Source organism: Bufo bufo, chromosome 3 (assembly GCF_905171765.1).
Source record: "Bufo bufo chromosome 3, aBufBuf1.1, whole genome shotgun sequence".
In the NCBI taxonomy this organism is placed as follows: domain Eukaryota; kingdom Metazoa; phylum Chordata; class Amphibia; order Anura; family Bufonidae; genus Bufo; species Bufo bufo.
The window spans coordinates 562436115-562455660 of NC_053391.1; the positions used below are offsets into that span (position 1 = coordinate 562436115).

The 19546-nt window shown below is 42.4% G+C and overlaps 1 protein-coding gene across 1 annotated transcript; it reads right to left on the minus strand.

Annotated features, from left to right (window-relative positions):
* Positions 1-1356: 1356 nt before the first annotated feature.
* Positions 1357-18096, minus strand: LOC120993671 (protein LBH-like). The gene is made up of 4 exons (XM_040422152.1): positions 17982-18096; positions 11507-11693; positions 2169-2222; positions 1357-1486 (listed from the first exon to the last, which is right to left on the minus strand). The coding sequence occupies exons 1-4, from the start codon at positions 18090-18092 to the stop codon at positions 1440-1442; spliced, it is 399 nt and encodes a 132-aa protein (XP_040278086.1). The 5' UTR covers positions 18093-18096; the 3' UTR covers positions 1357-1439.
* Positions 18097-19546: the final 1450 nt, after the last annotated feature.

The window sequence follows — 19546 nt, forward strand, 5'->3', positions numbered from 1 at the left end:
ACCACACACATGTATACATCACACACTGCACCACATACATCACACACATGTATACATCACACACTGCACCACATACACCATACACTGCACTATATACATCACACACATGTATACATCACACACTGCACCACATACACCATACACTGCACTATATACATCACACACATGTATACATCACACACTGCACTACATACACCACACACTGCACTACATACACCACACACATGTATACATCACACACTGCACTACATACACCACACACTGCACTACATACACCACACACATGTATACATCACACACTGCACCACATGCACCACACACTGCACTACATACACCACACACATGTATACATCACACACTGCACCACATGCACCATACACTGCACTACATACATCACACACATGTATACATCACACACTGCACCACATGCACCATACACTGCACTACATACATCACACACATGTATACATCACACACTGCACCACATACACCATACACTGCACTATATACATCACACACATGTATACATCACACACTGCACCACATACACCATACACTGCACTATATACATCACACACATGTATACATCACACACTGCACTACATACATCACACACATGTATACATCACACACTGCACCACTCACACTGATGCATGTAGTGTAGTGTATGTAGTGCACTGTGTAATGAAGGCAGGCAGGTTATTATAGCCAACTGATAAAGTACAGGGTTAATTGCGCAATATTGGACCAGACTTCGCTATAATTGCCTGATTGTATTTAGTAATGGTCCCCTGTATAAATACCCACCTCTTGGTCAAGTTCACATCACTACTATTTATTTCTGTTGTTCTGCTCTGTTAGATGAGAAGAGCAACAAAAATAATAGAAGTGCTGGATCGGGGCACGTAAGGCTGGCTTTTTGTCATACATTCAACATACACAAAAACCGTATACATTAACGGACGCCTTTTTCACAATGGAACTCTGTGGTGACGGATGCAACAGTATGGCATCTGTCTGAGGCGTCTGATAACATATATACGTTTTTTGTGTGCATTAACTACGGTATATGCCAAAAATGTGATGTGAGCCCAGCCTGACTGACAGGGAAGAAGCTGAACAGACTCCGCCGACTATGAAGGAGTCCGTTCATTTTCCGTTCACGAGTCTTTTTACCAGACAAAAAAGTTCTGCATACAAGGCTCTAAACGCAGCCTCCAACTCAGATGTGAACAAGTGCAGGCCTACATATTATGTATCTGAATTACTGCATCTTTCGTACTCCTGCTCGGGTAAAAATACTCCTCAAAAATTGAATTTTTACTCTTCTGGAAAAAAACGTAGTGCGACCTCTGAGCCTGACCATCTGTCAGCTATCTATTTGCTACACATTCTCTACAATGCATCAAGCAGTATCCAGGGCGCTGTCACTGCAAACGCTATTCCTGCTCAGGTTCTGGGTCTTCTGTTGCTTGCTTTGTTTCGTCTGAAAGACAGTGATACATACTTTGGTCAGGTGTACATCACAAAGATCAAATGGCAGAATGAACATTTTAGTTGGTGATACATTTTTGTTGCTGAACTGAACACACATTGTGATTCTAGTTTTTGGAACTCTATAGTTAAAGAGGTATTCCAGTTGTTAAAAGTTATCCCCTGTCCACAAGGGACCTTCACAAAGTATTGGATTGGTAGGCGTCCTACACCTATCGCGAAAATGGGTACGCTGTACCGCTCGAAGCCCTCTGAAATGAACGGACATGCGTACTGCCACCCCATTTATCTCTATGGGAGTTCAGGAAATAGCAGGGTGCTGTACTCAGCTGTGTCCAGATTTCCCATAGAGCAGCAGTGAGCATGCTTGACCTGCGCTCTGTTCATTTTGGGGGGCTCCGAAGTGTACGAGGTACCCATCCTCGTGATCGGTGGGGATCCCAGTGGTAGGACTCCCACAGATCTAATAGTAGATAACCTTTAACAACCAGAATACCCCTCCTAATGTTTTTCCATTCTTCCTTTACCCATTACGTTGCCCTTTTTATTATTATGTTTTTTTTTACAGATCTGGTGGTAATATATTTCTAGATTTGTTGCTATCATTGTGTCTGCAAATCCCCCCCCCCCCCAAAAAAAAAAATTTTTTCATTAAAAAAAGATTACATTCTTACCAGGAATTCGGTTTCCACGAGTCCACCAGGGTGGTATCACTGGAGGTTGGCCCTCTGTAGTAACGGGAACATAAAAAGATTAAGAGCTACCCCCATCACCACCTACATGTTTGCCAGACTTCTACACCGGACGCTGAATGTAATTATGGCATAGAACATATCTAATGAATTACAAAAGGTTTAGCGAGGGGATCATGGTGTCCAAATAGTTATCTCACGAAAACCCAGTCCGCTATGAACACCATAATGACACTACCAAAGAAGTAATACTAGAATTCTAGAAAGGGGCAGTATTGTGAAAGATTTTCTGTTCAATAGCCAAATCCTGACTGAATTGTATATCAAGTCTAAAGCCTCCTTTACATGAGCCGATGGCCTGGCAATTATCGAGATGAAACCAGATGTTCCTGCTAATTGCTTGATCGTGACCAGAGGTGAAAGCTGCATTTACATTCAGAAATCATCTCCTCTGCATGGGGACTAATGATCGGTACTGCAATTGATCGTCCTAATACAGATAATTTTTTTGCCAGCAGGCCAATGATGTTTGATACACAGGATGAAGTGCTGCCAACAAACTGACTTTATGTGATTTGCTCATTCATCTGCACATTTACTTGGGGCAATTATCGGGAACCAGCATTCAAATGAACATTCTTCCCAATAATTGTCCCCATCCATGGTCCTTGTAAAAGGGCCTTAAAGAGGTTATGATCAGGAGTGCATGTAGCCTTTCTGCTGCCTGAGGCGAAAACTGAAACAGCACCCCAAACCACCACAATGCCATTTTCTTAACCTAACCCCTTCCCTCCAGCCCTAGTGTTAAAGACATACTTGGAAAACATTACATACAGAGCTACAAAACATACAGGGTAATACAGCGCCACATACTGTGCCCACTGTGCTTCCCAATATTTCAGAAACAGATAATCCCCCTTCCGCTGCACCCTTCTTGATGCTGTCTGAGGGAATCGCCTCACCTTGCCTCATTGGTGGTGCACCCCTGGTTATGATTAATGTAAAAACTGAAAATCCTATATAAAATAGTACACAACTGTCTCTTTCTATCAAACTTAGAACAATCCCTGTATCTCACATGACTCCAGAGATCTTCACAGTTATTTCTTCAATTGCTCTACTAGATTTATTTCAAGATGGTAGCAGTTGAAGGATGGAACTGAGCATGTTCAGAGGATAGGTCATCAGTATTTAAGTCTCAGAAACCCTTTTAAAGGGATATAATTAAAATTTAAATATCGTGACCCATTTCAGTTATGCAAGAACAGAATCTTCTTCAAAGTGCATAAACAATTGGCTAATAAGAATCAAAAATTTGATGTATTTTCTATGAATCTTGTTTCTGGGGCAGTTGTTAAACATAAAACTAGATATAAACTTGTGAAAGTGAATTTGTCAGGAGTCTCACAGATACCATATCTCTCTAAAGAGAAGCCAGATTCTCTTCATCTTGGTATTAGATTTCCCTTAGTCTGCAGGGTGTAAGGACATGGTTGACATAACAGAGTAATCTAAAGTATCTTAAGCAGTCATCAGCTCCTGGCTTGAAATCAGGGTCATAACTCAGTACTAAAATACTAAGTGGTTTTTTTCATACAACATAATCATCTGTACTGTTGTTTTCCATCACCACTAGTCATTTTCTGTAAGTTCTTGTGACTGAGAAGAAAGGGTAACTAGTTAGAGAACATGGTACAAGAAATTTATTGTAGCGTGCCAATAAATGTATTATTATTATTTTTTTTAGGGCTTTGTGGAGTCTCCTGACATGTCTAATTTAGTAAAACATGTATTCTTTATGAAATAATTCTTGAACATCTTTTCTTAGAACACTGAGCCTCATTTATCAAAACAGTCTAACAGTAAAACTGTTTAGTTTCCCATAAGAACCAATTAGAACTCAGCTTTTAATTCATAAACTGCAGTGGAAAAATGAAAGCTATGCTATGATTGGTTGTTGTCATGGCCTGCCACTGTCCCCATATCCGTGGCAAGCATGGGCACCCCATCGCTCACCTTGTTTCTGTCCAGAGTCCTGTGTCCCACATTGGAGGCCACAGCATGTGCCAGACTGCAAGGCCTCTTCCTGTCTCCCGTAGGGCATGCCTGCTCCCTGACTCTTAAAGGGCCAGTACTCATTTGTTCCAATCTCTGCCAGCCAATGACTGGACACCTGTGGGTACTTCAGGCACTTTTTCGAAAGAAAAAGGTTCCTGAGCTTAGGTTCCTAGCTTGCTAGTCTAACCAGTGAAGGTGTACTATTCTGATCATCTGTCCATGGACCAAACCTCTGCTTGTTGCCCACTCTGATACTCCACTGTCTGCCCTAACCTTAGCCTACCCTGTACCATAACGACCTTTGCTGCCTGTCTTGACCTTAGATATGTTTCAGGGAATTGCATACTCTGCATGCCCCGACTTCTGCCTGTTTACTGACTTCGAGTATCGTCTGATCCCTTGGTGCTTCACACAGGTGTCTCTGACCTCCATGGGCCAGCTGCCAACTCCTTTGCAGCAAAGGTCATATCCCTCTGTATTGGTTTTAAGGGTGAAAACTGGGGGACCACCAGGACAATGCCCATAGGAGTAGCCAAAAATTGGTCCACAACCATTGTCCATTACAGTTGTTATGGGCAACTAAGAAAATGTTATTGTTAGACAGTTTTGATGAATGAGGCCCTAAGTGTTGTGCTGTTTCTCTATTTGGTTACCAGTTGAGAGTATATGTCCCTAAAATGGCACAGTCCAATCAGTGCTGTCTGTGTAGTGACACACCTTCGGAGATGGAGAATAATAACACCCACTTGCAAATGTATTATGATTATTCAAGGGGAATAACTGAGAACAGCAAAAATCAGTTATAGGAAGACATACTCAAGAATTATTTCATGGGGGGGGGGGGGGGTGGCTACAAGCAGGGGCGGATTGGCCATAGACCTTACAGGGAAATTTTTAGTTGGGCCGATGCCCAGGGGGCCGCCAAGCCCTCCTCTCTGTCAAGGGCTGGGTACATAATAAGCTATCAGTAATTACCTTTGTGAAAATCAGGTTCTCATGTACCCAGCCAGCAACCACACATGTCCTCCTGAATTCAACTATGTCTCACATCTCACCTCCTAAGCCCCCTGCTCCTTATTAATATATCAGAGACAACTGGAAGAGGAGGAGAGAAAATGGCCTCTATTGATGGCCAACTGAGAGGGACAGTTTTTCAGGCAATATATTATGTGGCACTGTGGTATGTGGTATTTTGCGCTATGGTTTTGTTGACCCCCCTACTTCTGTTGCACCACCTCATGTTAATTTAGACTCTCCTATAATATGTGGCCACTTTTAGGTATTTTTTTTCCAGGGCCATTTTAGCTTCCCAATCCGCCCCTGGCTACAAGTACTTATAGGAGTTGTGACAGGACCTTTGTAAAATGTAATAGGACATCAAACCTAACAACTTAGCTTAGCTACATTTGCTGTGCAGGTGAACACATGATAAAGTAGCAGAGGCCACTTTAGGAGTTGTTCATGGAGACTACTTGGAAGAAGCCCCAGAAGATTGTCTCTCTGACTGTCACAATTTTACCTCAAATGTTAAACCCTACCCCGCGGGGGCTGAGAACCTCCAGAAACATATACGGTACATACATACATTATGTGTGAATTATCTTACCAATTGTACTTTGGTTTTACTTTTATACACTATTACTTCAGGTTCAGTGAAATGTGGGACCAAAAAACTTTTCTGCCAGTTAAAACCAGATAGTAACACATATTCTTTTTTTCTAATCTCAGTTTATTTTCTAATTACAGATTTTTTTATTCTATTTCCTGTACAGATCTGTACAGACCAAGAAGTGTCGCCTATTATTAGGCTTAGTGGCCAGTGGAAAAACTGCAGGATTTTATGTTTTTTGTTTAAATCTAGATATTGACATGAAAATTAAAAATAACATCACCAAAATTCTGACCAGCCTGTTTTGGGCCTTACTGACCAAGCGTTTTTCTTCCTTTTTTCATTGCCAGCTTCCAAGAGCTATAACTTTTTTATTTTTCCGAATATGTAGCTGTATGAGGGCTTGTTTTTTGCAGGACAAGTTGTAGTTTTTAATGGTGAAATTTCGGGATACACATCATTTTCTGATTAACTTATTAACTCTTTCAGGGAGGAAGATGGAAAAAAACTGCAATACTGCCACTGAGTTTTTACGTTATAAATTTTGCAGCGTTCATTTTTCGGTATAAATAACATAATATCTTTATTCTCTGGTTCAGCATAATTACAGCAATACCAACTTTTTTATTTTTCTTTCTATGGAGTTGTGTGAGGGCTTGAATTTTTCAAAACGACTTGTAGTTTTCATTAGTATCATTTTAGGGTAAAACACTTTTTGATCACTTGTTATTAAGTTTTTTCTGTGTCTACTAAAAATAAATGATCAATTCTGTATTTTTTTTTTGTTTTACGGCGTTCACTGTATACATGACATTTGATGTGGTGATACCAACCATGTGGGGGGGTGATTTAATTTTAGGAATTTTTTTCATTGAAAAGCGTATTTTAAATGGAAAAAAAAAAACATTTTTATTGGAATTTTTTTATAATTTTTTTTTTAACCACTTATCACATAACACATAATCTTTTGATTGCTTATAAAATACAATGCACTATCCCTATAGTGCATTGGATTTTAATATCAGTGCTATACTGACATTGACCAGCCAGAGGGGCGCAGCCTGCTGCAGAACACTCAAGACAGGCTTGGGGCCTACACCAGGTTCCAGCCTGCCTATACACACATCAGCACGCTGCAGGGTGGCGATGGGAGACAGAGGGAGTCGGCTTACATGCGGCGGGTTCCATTGCCCGCGGCATGTAAGGGGTTAAGCAGCCTGGATCGGCACTCCTGCTGGTCCGGACTATTAGAGCAGGAGCGCAGCACTGCACAGGGGACCTCTGCAGCTCTTAGACCGGGCTCCTTAATGACCATTGTAAAAAGGCATATTGGTGATCACTAAGGGGTTAAACAATAGGTCATTTTCTGATGACACAGTTCCAATTCAAAAAGCTAGCCTATGTTGAAGGTGGCCACATTAGAAAGAAGTTGGTTGAGGGTTGAAGAGCAGTTGAACAAACGATCATCTGGTGAGCAATCGTTTCACATACATGGCCATGCACATTTTAGTCCATATTGGTCGTTACCGATTTTTTTTTCCAAATTTTTTATTTTTTTAAAAAGTAGTAAAACAAAATTAAACTTATACACATTTGGTATTGCCGTAATTGTACCAACCATATTAGAAATATAGAAAAAAAAATCTGTACAAAACATAATCCAAAATTAAACATAATTTCAGTCAGAATGTATCTTGGCCGATGTAAAATGCTATGCTCAAGTCATAAAGGGGATATCCTGATGACTTCGTAGTCTCATCAGAAGGCAACACTAATCAAAGAAGAGATCCAAGACACTTCGTTATCTTGCTAAAATTGACTAAACCTGTTTTCCCTTTCCCTACTTGTAAATGGTATATCAAATTTTCAATCTACCCAACGAGCCATGAATATCAGCTTGGCAGTCCCATTCCGTATATCTAATGGTCATCAGATCTCGTATTTCTGCATTCGTGTAATGTGTTTCAATAAAGGTTTTCCACTTGCGGAAAAATAGTTTTGTTTGTTTTTCTTTATTTCTTTCCATCTCTATATGATCTAAGATGAGGAGTTGCTTTAACTGAGTATTGACACACGTCCTATCTGGTGAAATAGGATTGAGCCATTTGTCAAAAAGACTGGAGATCTACCAAAAGAATGACATGAAGAAACTTAGGGAAAGCAATTCTACCCAAACTGTCTCGCTCACAAAGTCTGTATTGATGAAATAACAGGGACTGGAGAATAAAAGGCAACTTTATTTCCCTGTAATCCTGTATGTAATCTATAATATCCTGCCAAAAAACTGTAGTGTACTTACAAGTCCATACTCCGTGCCACAGGTCAGTTAGGGGCACTTAGGGCAAGCTATTATTCTACTGGGAAATTGTGGGGAAGGGGCTATATTACAACCATAAAGCGCTGATTGGATGTTTCTTGCCACCTATTGGATTTTCTCTATGGATACACGTACACCAAAGGGACTCAACCGCAGACAGGATTATATTTTGCACTATTGATCCTTGCACATTTAGTTTTTTTGTCTCTTTTTTGAATTTGCATGAAAGATAGAGTGGTTACTGCTAATTGTCTCCACCTGAATTGCCCGGCCTCTTTCTATTTAAGACCGGCATTCGGTATATGTTATTGTCATGAGTAAGGATCAGAACCTTATGATCCGAAACGCGTAGATGTACATGTTGGATTTTATTCTGCACCCATGAAATAAAGATTATCACGTCTTACCACTGCCATCTTGGAAGCTGGATTATTTTCTCTTCTGCTGCTTTCTAATATTAGGAAAGTTCACCCCCCGCCACCCTTCCCCCCAACGTCTGGTTTACATAACATGAGTTTTTTTAAGGGATATCCTTGTACATTTCCCTGCGCAGATAAACTTCTGAAAAGCAGATTGTAATTTATTGTTATCATTAAGTTTTCATAAGAGGGGCAGAGTTTGTAGTAGGTAAAGCAATCTAGAGAAAATAATCATTTTTGTCAGATGACAGTGGCCTAAGAAAGTTATAGGCAAATTCTGCCATCTTTGCAATTCTGAGGTTGGGGGGGGGGGAGATAATTCAAGTTTTAAATGGATTCTGGATATTTACCGATTTTGCATCTAAAATAAGTAATATGCGTAGGTGCTAATGAAAGTTATATACCCCAAGATGGGAGTGATGAATGGGAGATGCCCAGTCCTAGGCTTAACAGTTCACTTTTATTAGTGTTCACTCTGTACCCAGAGAAGGTCCCAAATTGGGTAATAAAAGTAAAGATTTCTCTTAAATGTCGCTGTGGGTTATAAAAAATAGGATGACATTGTCAGCAAACAATGCAATTCTCATCTTCTTTCACCCTATAATGTACAACGACCTCTAAATAGCGTGCCATGGGTTCTAAGGCCAGGTCAAATAAAAAAGTGGAAAAGGGACATTCTTGTCTTGTGCTCCCTTTATGAGAGAAAAAAGTGGAGAGAAAGCCTGGCATATGGATCCTAGCAGCTGGAGTACAATATAAATCCTGTAGGTAGTTACAGAAAGATACAGTCACGTTCATTGCATCTGAGGCCCTCTCGAACCATTGCCATTTTACGTTATTAAACACCTTCTCGGCGTCAAGAGATACTAGAACCGGAGTCTTACTCGCGTTAGTTGCGGTATTTGACCCTATCCAGTACTGTCAGGACTTTTCGCAAATTGGTTACTGCCGCTGTGCCTTTTATAAATCCCATTTGTGATCTACCTACAAGACTTGGCATCATTGTCGCCAAATGATCTGCTGATCTGGAGAGTAATTTAATGTCTTGGTTTATTAACATTCGCCAAACATAATGCCAAAACCCAAAAAACCTTTGCTGAATTGTGAAGCTATGGTAAAATAAACAGTACCATTAAAAAGCACAACTTGTCCCACAAAAAACAGGCCCTTATACAGCTATATGAACAGAAAATTAAAATAAAGTATGGCTCTTGGAAGGTGGGGAAAGAAAAATAAAAAATAGGCTGAGTGCCGAAAGGGTTAAGGGGAGTCTGTAAGCTTGATTAACCACTGTTAACTGTAGTATTACCTAAATAATACTGCTGACACTGATCTCTGATCAGTACTTTATATGTTCTTATTCAGCCTCTCCCCCTTGCCCCACTGTGCCGCTGCGAAGCTCCAATGTAATATATTGCCAGGACTCAAGAGCTTGTGCACATAATGCAGAGGACCTCCTGAGCACAAGCTCATGACTGCTCTCAATGTATTAGATTGAAGATCAGGGGCAGCACAGCAGGGCAGTTGGGGTATGAACAAACAAAGGGGGTCATTTTTTAAGCTGACATACACCTATATTAGGCGTATTTCAGGTGCAGATTGCGCAGCAAGAAATCTCGCCTCTTTCCGCACACTCCAGGTAGTGGACAAGGTGTGGATGGGGATGAACCAGCAGGCTCGTTTCATTTACCATTTTGTACGCTTGTCTCAGGCAGAAAAACAGGTCTAAATGTAAGACAGCAAGGAAGCTGTCTTACATTTAGAACTGGCGGAGGATCCACCGCCAGCTTAGTGGTTTATTAAAACTGGCATCTAAAATGCCGGTCTTAATAAATGTGCCCCAAAGTATCAATCGGACGTATTTGTAGGCAGTTCTACCTACTGTATGTAGTACTGCTGTTAATAATGGTTAACCGAGGCGACAGACTCCTTTTAAAACATACCTATGCTTTCCAATATCTTTGCAGAATGAGCTGCCATGTGTGTATACAGGAGGAATAACACTTTATCTGACCCTTATATGACATTTTTTGCCGCTTTCTTTTCTACAGGCTCCATCTCTAATTCTTAGTTGTCCCTGAGTGGGTGGTTGGAGACTACATAATGTCCCCCATAATGGCCCCCAGGAGTAATCCTGTCCCTCATAGTGCCCCCAGCAGTAATATTGTCCTGATATTGGCCCATAATGTCCCCCATAGTGACCTCCAGTTGTAATAATGTCCTTCATTGTGGCCCTCAGCTGTAATAATGTCCCCTGTAGTGGCCCCAGCAGTAATAATGTCCCCCAGAGTGGCCCATAATCTCCCCAATAATGGCCCCCAGCTGTAATAATGCTCCCCATAGTGGCCCCAGCAGTAATAATGTCCCCTATCATAACCCCCAATATCCCCCATAGCGGCCTCCAATGTCCCCTATAGTGATCCTCAGCTGTAATTTTTTTTTTAGCAGAAACAAAAAATTACTTACCTCATCCACTTGAACGTGCAGAGCCATTTGCTCCTCTCTTGATTGTAAAGGGCCTGCACTAAGTGTGATAAGGTCAGTGCAGGTCACTTCGGCAGGTCCTTTACAATCAATACAAGAGTGACTGCCTCTGCGAGTGCACGTGGATGAGGCGAATTATTTATTTTTTAACCCCTAAAAGGCCATACTGAACTAGCGTACCCATTTTTAATAGCCGTTAGACAAGATCACTTCTGTATAAGCGGCCATTACAAACGGTCCCATTGATTTCAATGGGGTCCGTCTGGACATGAAAATGGCAAAAAATAGGACATGTCCTATTTTTGGTGGCCACTATTCACTGACTTTTAAAATAAAGGGTCATATTTAGCTAATAGCCCCATAGAGTAGTGACCATTTAACAAATTTGTGACCAACAAGACAATAGGCTTATAGTTAAAAAAAATTCAATTACCTTTTTCTGATTTCTCTTCCTCTGCATTGTCTTCACCCTGCTCTTTCTCTTTTCTTCCAGATTCTGTTGGCCACCGCAGCTCACCACTTTCTACATCAATTATATCTGTTGGCTCCACCACAATGGAGGGCAACCTTCCTCTCAATTTCACTGGAACCTCCTCTTCTTCACAAGGGTCCGGGAAGATCTAACAAAAGTGCATTAGGAAATATTTAAAAGGAAGAGCATTGTTAGGAAGAAAGCACCAGTAGGGCACATTCACATTCCTTTTTGTGGCCTTGATTATTATTATTTTATTCACTTACAGTACCAGTATATGAATATTAAAAATATTCCTCAGCGCTGTACATAGATCACCCACAGCTGCCCTTGTCCGCATTGGAATTTACAATTTACTCAATTCCAAATTATCCTATGAATATGTGTGAGGAATATGGATTATTATTATTTAATGTCAGCCATGTTCCCACACCAGCCATCAGCTGTCAGATAGCAGAGGTAGTGAACTCCACAGGAGGGCCCTGCTTCAAAGCCAGCAGATGGCAGAGGACCTCTAGCACTCCACCAGTGTTTACAACTCTTCACACTTCGATTCAGCCAGCCAGGAACCCAGCTAATGAAACAGGAAAAGTGTCAATGCAGTGGGTCTGGGGGTGGGATACCAGGGAGAGGAGATATACATATCTCCGCACAGAAACAAAATAATGGTACCATGCTTGGACTCTACTTGTAGCCGGAACCCAGGCAGGTCTGTTGGTCCCAGAACCATCTCCCTGTGACCTTCTGGTCTGGAGATATGAACCCTAAAGTGTTTTGTGGGTCATTGAGCTGCCAGGATCACCAGGGAGAGGGGGGGGGGGGACCCTTCCCAGAGGCGGGAAGAGGAGGGGCCAACTACAGTTTAAAAAGCTTGTGCCAGCAAGCGGGTGTGTCTTTTCTCTGAAGGAGGGTAACATCGTGCCATGTGTTTTGAGGGACCTGCAACCTGCTGACATCACTGTCCTCCATGTGAATACAGCTAAGAACTCATCACCAGCCAAAAGGACTCATCCATCTGGTAAACTGACTTTTGTTCTGCTTAACCCTGTTTGTACCATACCACCTGTATTTGTAACCTCAGACCACTGTATATATTCCTTGTGTGTATAGTGTATTATCTAGTGAGCCCTTAAGGCGATTAAATGCATAATTTAATCTTGTGCTGTCTTGTATCTCGATCATGAATCCCCACGTCCGTGTTTCGGCCTAGTTATACGCTACCGCGGGTTGGTTTCTTACCCTATATAATCCCGTTATCAAACAAGAAACTGGGGCAGTGAAAAGGCTCTCTCAGTTTGTTGCCTCTCTGTGCCTGCGTGGACAGGAGGAGTCTGTGAAAACTGTACCCTCCAGGAGGGTGTAACGTCACACTTTGGTAACCCGTGACCATACCGTATCTCGTGAGCTCGACGTAGTTGACGTCCGGCGTCAGTCGGGGCACGAGGGTTACAGTATTCGTCACAATATGTTTTTAGAGCGTGGAAAAAACTAAGGCAAACAGAAGGGGAAACACAAATTCCATGCATATGTTCCATTTTGTTGCACTCGAAAGCAGGACTCCAGTGCTGCAAGATAAGAGTGCCAACTATTGGGCTAGCATGGTTTGCAGATGTTACATTGTTGCTAAAGGGACTATTACTTGAATTGTTTTATATTAATCTTAATTTTTAGGATTTTTTGTGCTTTGTGCTGTTTTATACTACTTTTCCGTAATGTATTGGTCTGTCCTATTATTTATATATGCCATACTCCTGTAGTTACTCGGTTTTGTTATGTAAATTTTGTACTTATGTATAGCTCCAATCTAAACTTTTTTACATACCTACTCATGGAAGGGTTTTCTTAATTTTTTCTTTACATATTTTACAATAATTGTAGTCATTGGAACTACGAAGTAATACAAAAGAAAGCCATACAGTGACTACAAAGAGGTAATGTAACGGGGTTCTGAAGGTGCACTCGGTCTCCCATTAGCCGCAGACCTGCTGCTTAGCTTCAGGAGCGAGGATCTGTGTTTGACCTTGTTCCCAGGGCGGCTTTGCTAGCTGGGAGGCCCCCTGCTCCTAAGTCTGCCTTGAGCGCCGAGCTGATCACTCGGTGCTCGACTGGTTGGTCTGTCGGTCATGTGACGCTGGCCACGTCACATGACCCTCACTCCCTACTATAAATACAGGCAGCCTGCTGGCCACAGGTTGCCTGTTAATTTAGGTTCCATCTGTGATTTTGTCTTTCCTGGCGTACTTACCTCCTGCTGAATTCCTGACGATCCTCTGCCTGCTCCTTGTGTACTTTGCTGCTCTCCTGGTATTCTGACCCCGGCCTCCTCCTGACGATCCTCTGCTGACTCCTTTGGTACTTCACGACTCTCCTGGTATTTATGACCCCGGCTTCTCCTGACAATTCTCTGCTTGCTCCATTTGTACTTTGTAGCTTTCCTGGTATTGACTCGGTCCGTTCACGTTCTGTTGTTTGTCTGTCTGTCATCCCTGCACTTGTTCCAGGCTAAGGATTGCCGTCCAGTTGTCCCCTGTCATTAGGACTCGCGAGGCAAGTAGGCAGGGCCAGGGGTAAGGGTGGAGCGCAGTGGTCACTTCCCTCCCCCCTGTGTGTGTGTGTACAATTTTTCAGAGTAGCCGCCCTTTGCCTTGATAACAATACAGTGGTCCCTCAAGTTACAATTTACCGGGACAAACATTGTAAATTGAAAACATTGTAACTTGAGTCCATAACTCTATGGAAAATCAGCAATTGGATTCAAAGCCCAAAAATGTCATCCCAGAAGAAGAAAAAGTTAAGTTTTAAGAAAAAAATCTGACAACCAAGACATATAAAACAAGTCCTTAATAAGTCAGGAAAAGATGCTGAAAGCTGTAAATCATTTTCTATGGTGATCGTAGGAGATTCTTCAGGGTCTTGCATAGAACATACATGGACCATAAAAATAAAAATGGAGTCGCTGTTCAACTGGTGTCCAAAGAAGCAGCTCATCTTGGCACAGACAGGGCAGCACAGAATATGTAGTACGACAGAGGAGCTACTAGACAACCAATGAAATGTCCATGTTGATTGGTTGGATCTGAGCCTAAAGCATTATATGCACTCACCTCATCCACTTGCACGCACAGGGGCAGTCGCTCCTCTCTTGATTGCTAAGGACCTGTGCTAAGCCTGTGTCACCGCCAGTTCTGTGAGAAGGTCTGTTAGACGTTCTTCTCTACCTCTTGCATGAGGTTCTTTGTTTTGGTTTAAATTTGTCATCTCCTTTCCTTCTCCCAGCTGTCACCTATTTACACTAATTGTCTCCCTTTATATTCCCTCCCATACTGCCTCACTTTGCGGTTTATACTCCTTCCTAGATGAGTTGTTCACTGCTGGAGGCTGCTACTGCTGATTCCTCAGATAAGTCCTTTTCCTTTATTTGTGTTTCCTTGCTGGCTTGATTCTAGGTGACCCTGACTCCGTCTATATTAAGTGCAGGGAGCCGGTGGTCGTGTCCCCTCACTATTATAGGGTTTTCAGGTGTCACACAGTATAAGGTACGTGGGCATGCAATCGTCTACCATAAAGACCTTTGCATGCGCATAGCAGTCAGGGAGAGCTCTAGGGGTTTTATAGGGCTCACCCATATGCTCCTTAGTTTGTGATCAAGCCAGTCGGATGTTTATTTATAAGTTCCAGCTTTCTGCAACACCATCCGTGACAGCCTGATGACATCACCGTGTGCTCCCAGCATGATCGCAGGTCCTTCACAATCAAGAGAGGAGCGACTGCCTCTGTGCGTGCAAGTGGATGAGGTGAGTTATTTTATTTAGACCCCTAAAAGGCCATAGACAAGTGCACATATTCTTACACATTAATCTACTGTCAGAACCTACAGAGAACGGCAGGTTCAGTCAACAGTCTAAGGCTAGTTTCACATCTGCATCTCCCTGCTCTGGCAGAGAATGCTGAGAATCTGACAGACAAAAAACTCTGCGTGCAATGGGGTCAAGCAGGCAGGCGGTAGTACCCAGCAGTTCCACATCCAGAGAACTCTAATAGGCTGTTCTATGCTGGAACAGCCGGCTGGAGAGGCAGTTGCAGGCGTGAAACTAGCCTAATGTGTGTGTGGAGCTCCTGACTGTCCCCTGACAGATGATCGGACAGAGAATGATCGGGCAAAATGAATATTTTCTTCAGATTCTTTTGTTCTCCTGCAAAATAATCCTTCTCCTCCCATAGAATACATATATACATTCGGCTATGTATGGGTAATAGGGGAGCCAGGAGGGAATCGGGAAAGATTGCTGTCGGCCGAACTATTGAATTTGTTGCCTGTAAGGCCATATTCACACATCATTGTTTTAATCAGTGTTTTGCATCAGTGATTGTTAGCCAAAAACAGAAGTGGATCCTACGAGAGATAGGACAGATTTACACGTTGCTGTTGTATTGCATTCTCAAAAACTGCATCAAACATACGTGTTTTTACGGCTGTAAAAAATGCATGGGCAATAACCACATCACAAAACCATGGAAATTGCAGTAAAAAGGCATGCATTTTTTATGGGGTTTTTTCAATGCATTTTTGAGGACGACAACAGCAATGTATAAATCTCCTCATAAGGTATAATGGGAATATTTGCACCTGTTCTGTGGTTTTGACCTGCACCTGATTTTAGGTAACAATCACTAATGTGATACATTGACAAAAAAACACAACGGGACATTCAGATTTGCCACTTCCAGATGGCCGTAACATACTCATGCATGGACTACGTAAGGGTTCATTCAGACAATCGAGCTCCAACTTGTTCAGCTGGAAAATCTGGAGGAATTTTTTAAAATGGACTGCACCTTTTCACTAGGATGGGCAAGTATTGTGGGAAAATCAGACCTAAATGTGCAGCGGCCAGTGAGGAGTCGGGGCAGAAGATGAGAGTAGTAGTGGCTCTAACAAAATGATGTGTTACGGAGATTTCCCTCAAGCTGTTGCTCCCTAGGACTGATGCAACTAATGGAGGGTACACCTGATCTTCTCTCTGGACACACCCTTATGGTAGGGTTTTCTGCCTAATATTAGTTGGGGTGCCTGTGATGTTAACTGTCCACGTGGGTGCAAGGCATGGCATGTAGTGCCATGGCCGGCATATGGTGTAGTAGGAGTCAGAAAACCAGGCTCTTTTACTAAATGTAAAGTAGGGGTTGTAATACATCTAACAACAACCTGGACACAGTGCAAATTCTTTTCCCAGATAGCGAGGTATGGAGGATGGCAAAGTGGCAAATAATGGCACTCTTGGTATGCTATCTTGATAAAGTTTCTCTCACTAGAATCTCTTGCTAGTAGCTGTAATGTGGCAATTATGGCTGTAGTGTCCACTGCAGGATACAGGTCTTTAGAGGCACGTCTGGCCAGATGTGGTTAAGTGTGGCTGGTGTTTTAACTGTAATCCCTCAAAATTAGCAAAGTCTGGTTAGCCGGAGTCGCAGGTTACCTTGCTGACGCCTATACTTGGCTATGTAGATTCTAAATTCTTCTTTCTTTCTCCCTTTACTGCTGTAGCAGATGAAGTAACTTTCCCAGAGATTGCTTAAGTCCCTTTGCACTGCCCGAAATTTAGGCAGATTATCGCTAAAGAGCATTTGTATGAACGATTGTCAAGGATAATCTGCCCATTTAAAGGTGCCGCTGATTACCCGATGAATGAGTGAAACACTGGTTTATCGGGTAATAGATCATTGGTGCGGTCACCTAAATTATTATTTGCCAGTAGCAGATTGTGCCGTCTAAACAGTCTCTGCTGCCAGCAAACAATGATTCTGTATGGGGCTGAGCGATGGCAATAGAAACCGCTCCTCCCCATACTGTGGAGGGGATAGCTGCATGTAAACGCAGCGGTCACCTCCACTAATGAGCAGGCGATTGTCGGGAAGGAAGAGACCTAAGGAGAAGGAGCACATGCAATTGCTTCCTCTATCCTTACACACTCACTCCAGTCTCCTTTCTCTCTCTCATCAGGAAGTAGGCCGTGTCCCTCCTGAGAGGGATGGAACGGAGTGATTAACCCTGTCCCTGCCAACCATACCAGGCCATACTGGGTGTACATTACATTAAATGACATAACATTTGCAGATACCCCCTGTACTGTACATACCTATGGTCCGTGTGAAAAATTGCACAAGTGAATTGGCCCATTGACTATAACAGGTCAGTGTTCAGTCTGGGTGCTATCCGTTCTACACTTGGAAAGCCCCCAGATGTGAATACAACCTAAGCATAACTTTTACCTGTTACTGCACACAGATGTTATGAAACCAAACAACCACTTCAAGGATAGGGCTACAAGATAGACTATTACACATTTTGTGGCAAAATAGATCAAGTACCAGTATGAACTTTACATATTATATTTAACAGATTGTCGATATTACTCAGGAAGTTATTTCCCATTACCTGAAAAGGCAGACGGCTGTCACTGTATTTTAGTGCTGCCTCATCCAAGCCATGAATCACTTCATTTACTTCCTCCTTCACCGGCAGGTGAAGGACCGACACTTCATTCATGATGCCTCCTACAAATTTTTAAAAGAGCTTTATTTTTATGCCAATATTTTCAGTGTTTTAAAGGCAATATGAATTATTTCATTCACATTATGGTACGTTATCATACTAAAATCGACATCAAGGGACACTTGTGCTTTTCCAATATACAATAGCTTGCCTAATGTGTATGGCAAACTAAAAGGAATACTAAACATAGAAAATGCACAAAACAAATTCCAGCAAATCGTCTCTCAGTCTCCTCCTCTATATTGATCCTATCAATTATGATACAAACTCATACATGTCTTTTGTTACAATTAAAACTGAGAAATATATAAAGAAATATATAAAATGTGTCCCATGTCCCAGGGGATCAGTCATGTTCCCCCCCCCTCCTTCTCACTATCATGTGTCTGGCTGTAAAACTGTTTGGAGCAGGACCCTCTGTACTATTAGCACCTTTAATGATAGTGCCTGCTCCAGAGTCCAGTGGGCGCCACAGCTGACATGTTTCTGCTATTTTACACAGCAGACACCTGGAGCTAATGTCTGCAATCTCTGATAATGCAGATTGCAGACATTAAACCCTTCAGATTGCAAGGTCAATTGTGACCGCGGAATCTTAGGCTGCTTACAGCGCTCCCGAGGCTCAAATGGCTTCCTCGCAATAGGATCAGGGAAGTTGTTTGTTGGTGGCGATAGGCTGGAGGCTACCAGGCCTATCACAGGCATATTTGTAAGGATAATTAATAGATAGGCACTCGGAGATCTAGAGTACATGTACTCTAGATCTCCGAGTGCCTGTCTATTAATTATCATTGCAGTCTAAATTTATAGTGACTGGGAGGGCAAAAAGTCACAATACGAGCACCGGTACCATCCACTTGGAGGTAGAGCCACCCTAAAATTTTTACTACGGTATATATATTTATAAGGATGTCTGCAGGTGGCAGTGTAACGTCTCAGAGGTGCATTACCACTTCTGCACCTTGCTACTGTCTCCTATGGTTAACCACGTGTCATCACATGTATCTATTTCCAGGTCCTGCATAATATGCACCTCCTATTTTGCAACTGTTTGTGTTTACGGGTAATGTGCCTGGTTTACCAGCGGATGGCGGCAAACACAGCAGAGCTACAGGTACATAGAGTGGAACCTTCTTTTCTGTGGTGTGGTGGGCGTTTTTCCCACTTTCTGCAGGGAGGGAGGAGTTTTAGTTTAGAGTTAGGCTGGGTTCACACGAGCGGATGCCGTGCGTGACATCCGCTCCGTGAAAGAGTGCCAAGACCCGATGCAAACTGCAGAGGCACGGAGCATTAACATGACTGATAATGCTCCGTGCCTCTCTGTGACCTCTTTACTACGAAATCACAGTGACAACTGTGATTTCGTAGTAAAGAGGTCACAGAGAGGCACGGAGCATTATCAGTCATGTTAATGCTCCGTGCCTCTGCAGTCTGCATCGGGTCTTGGC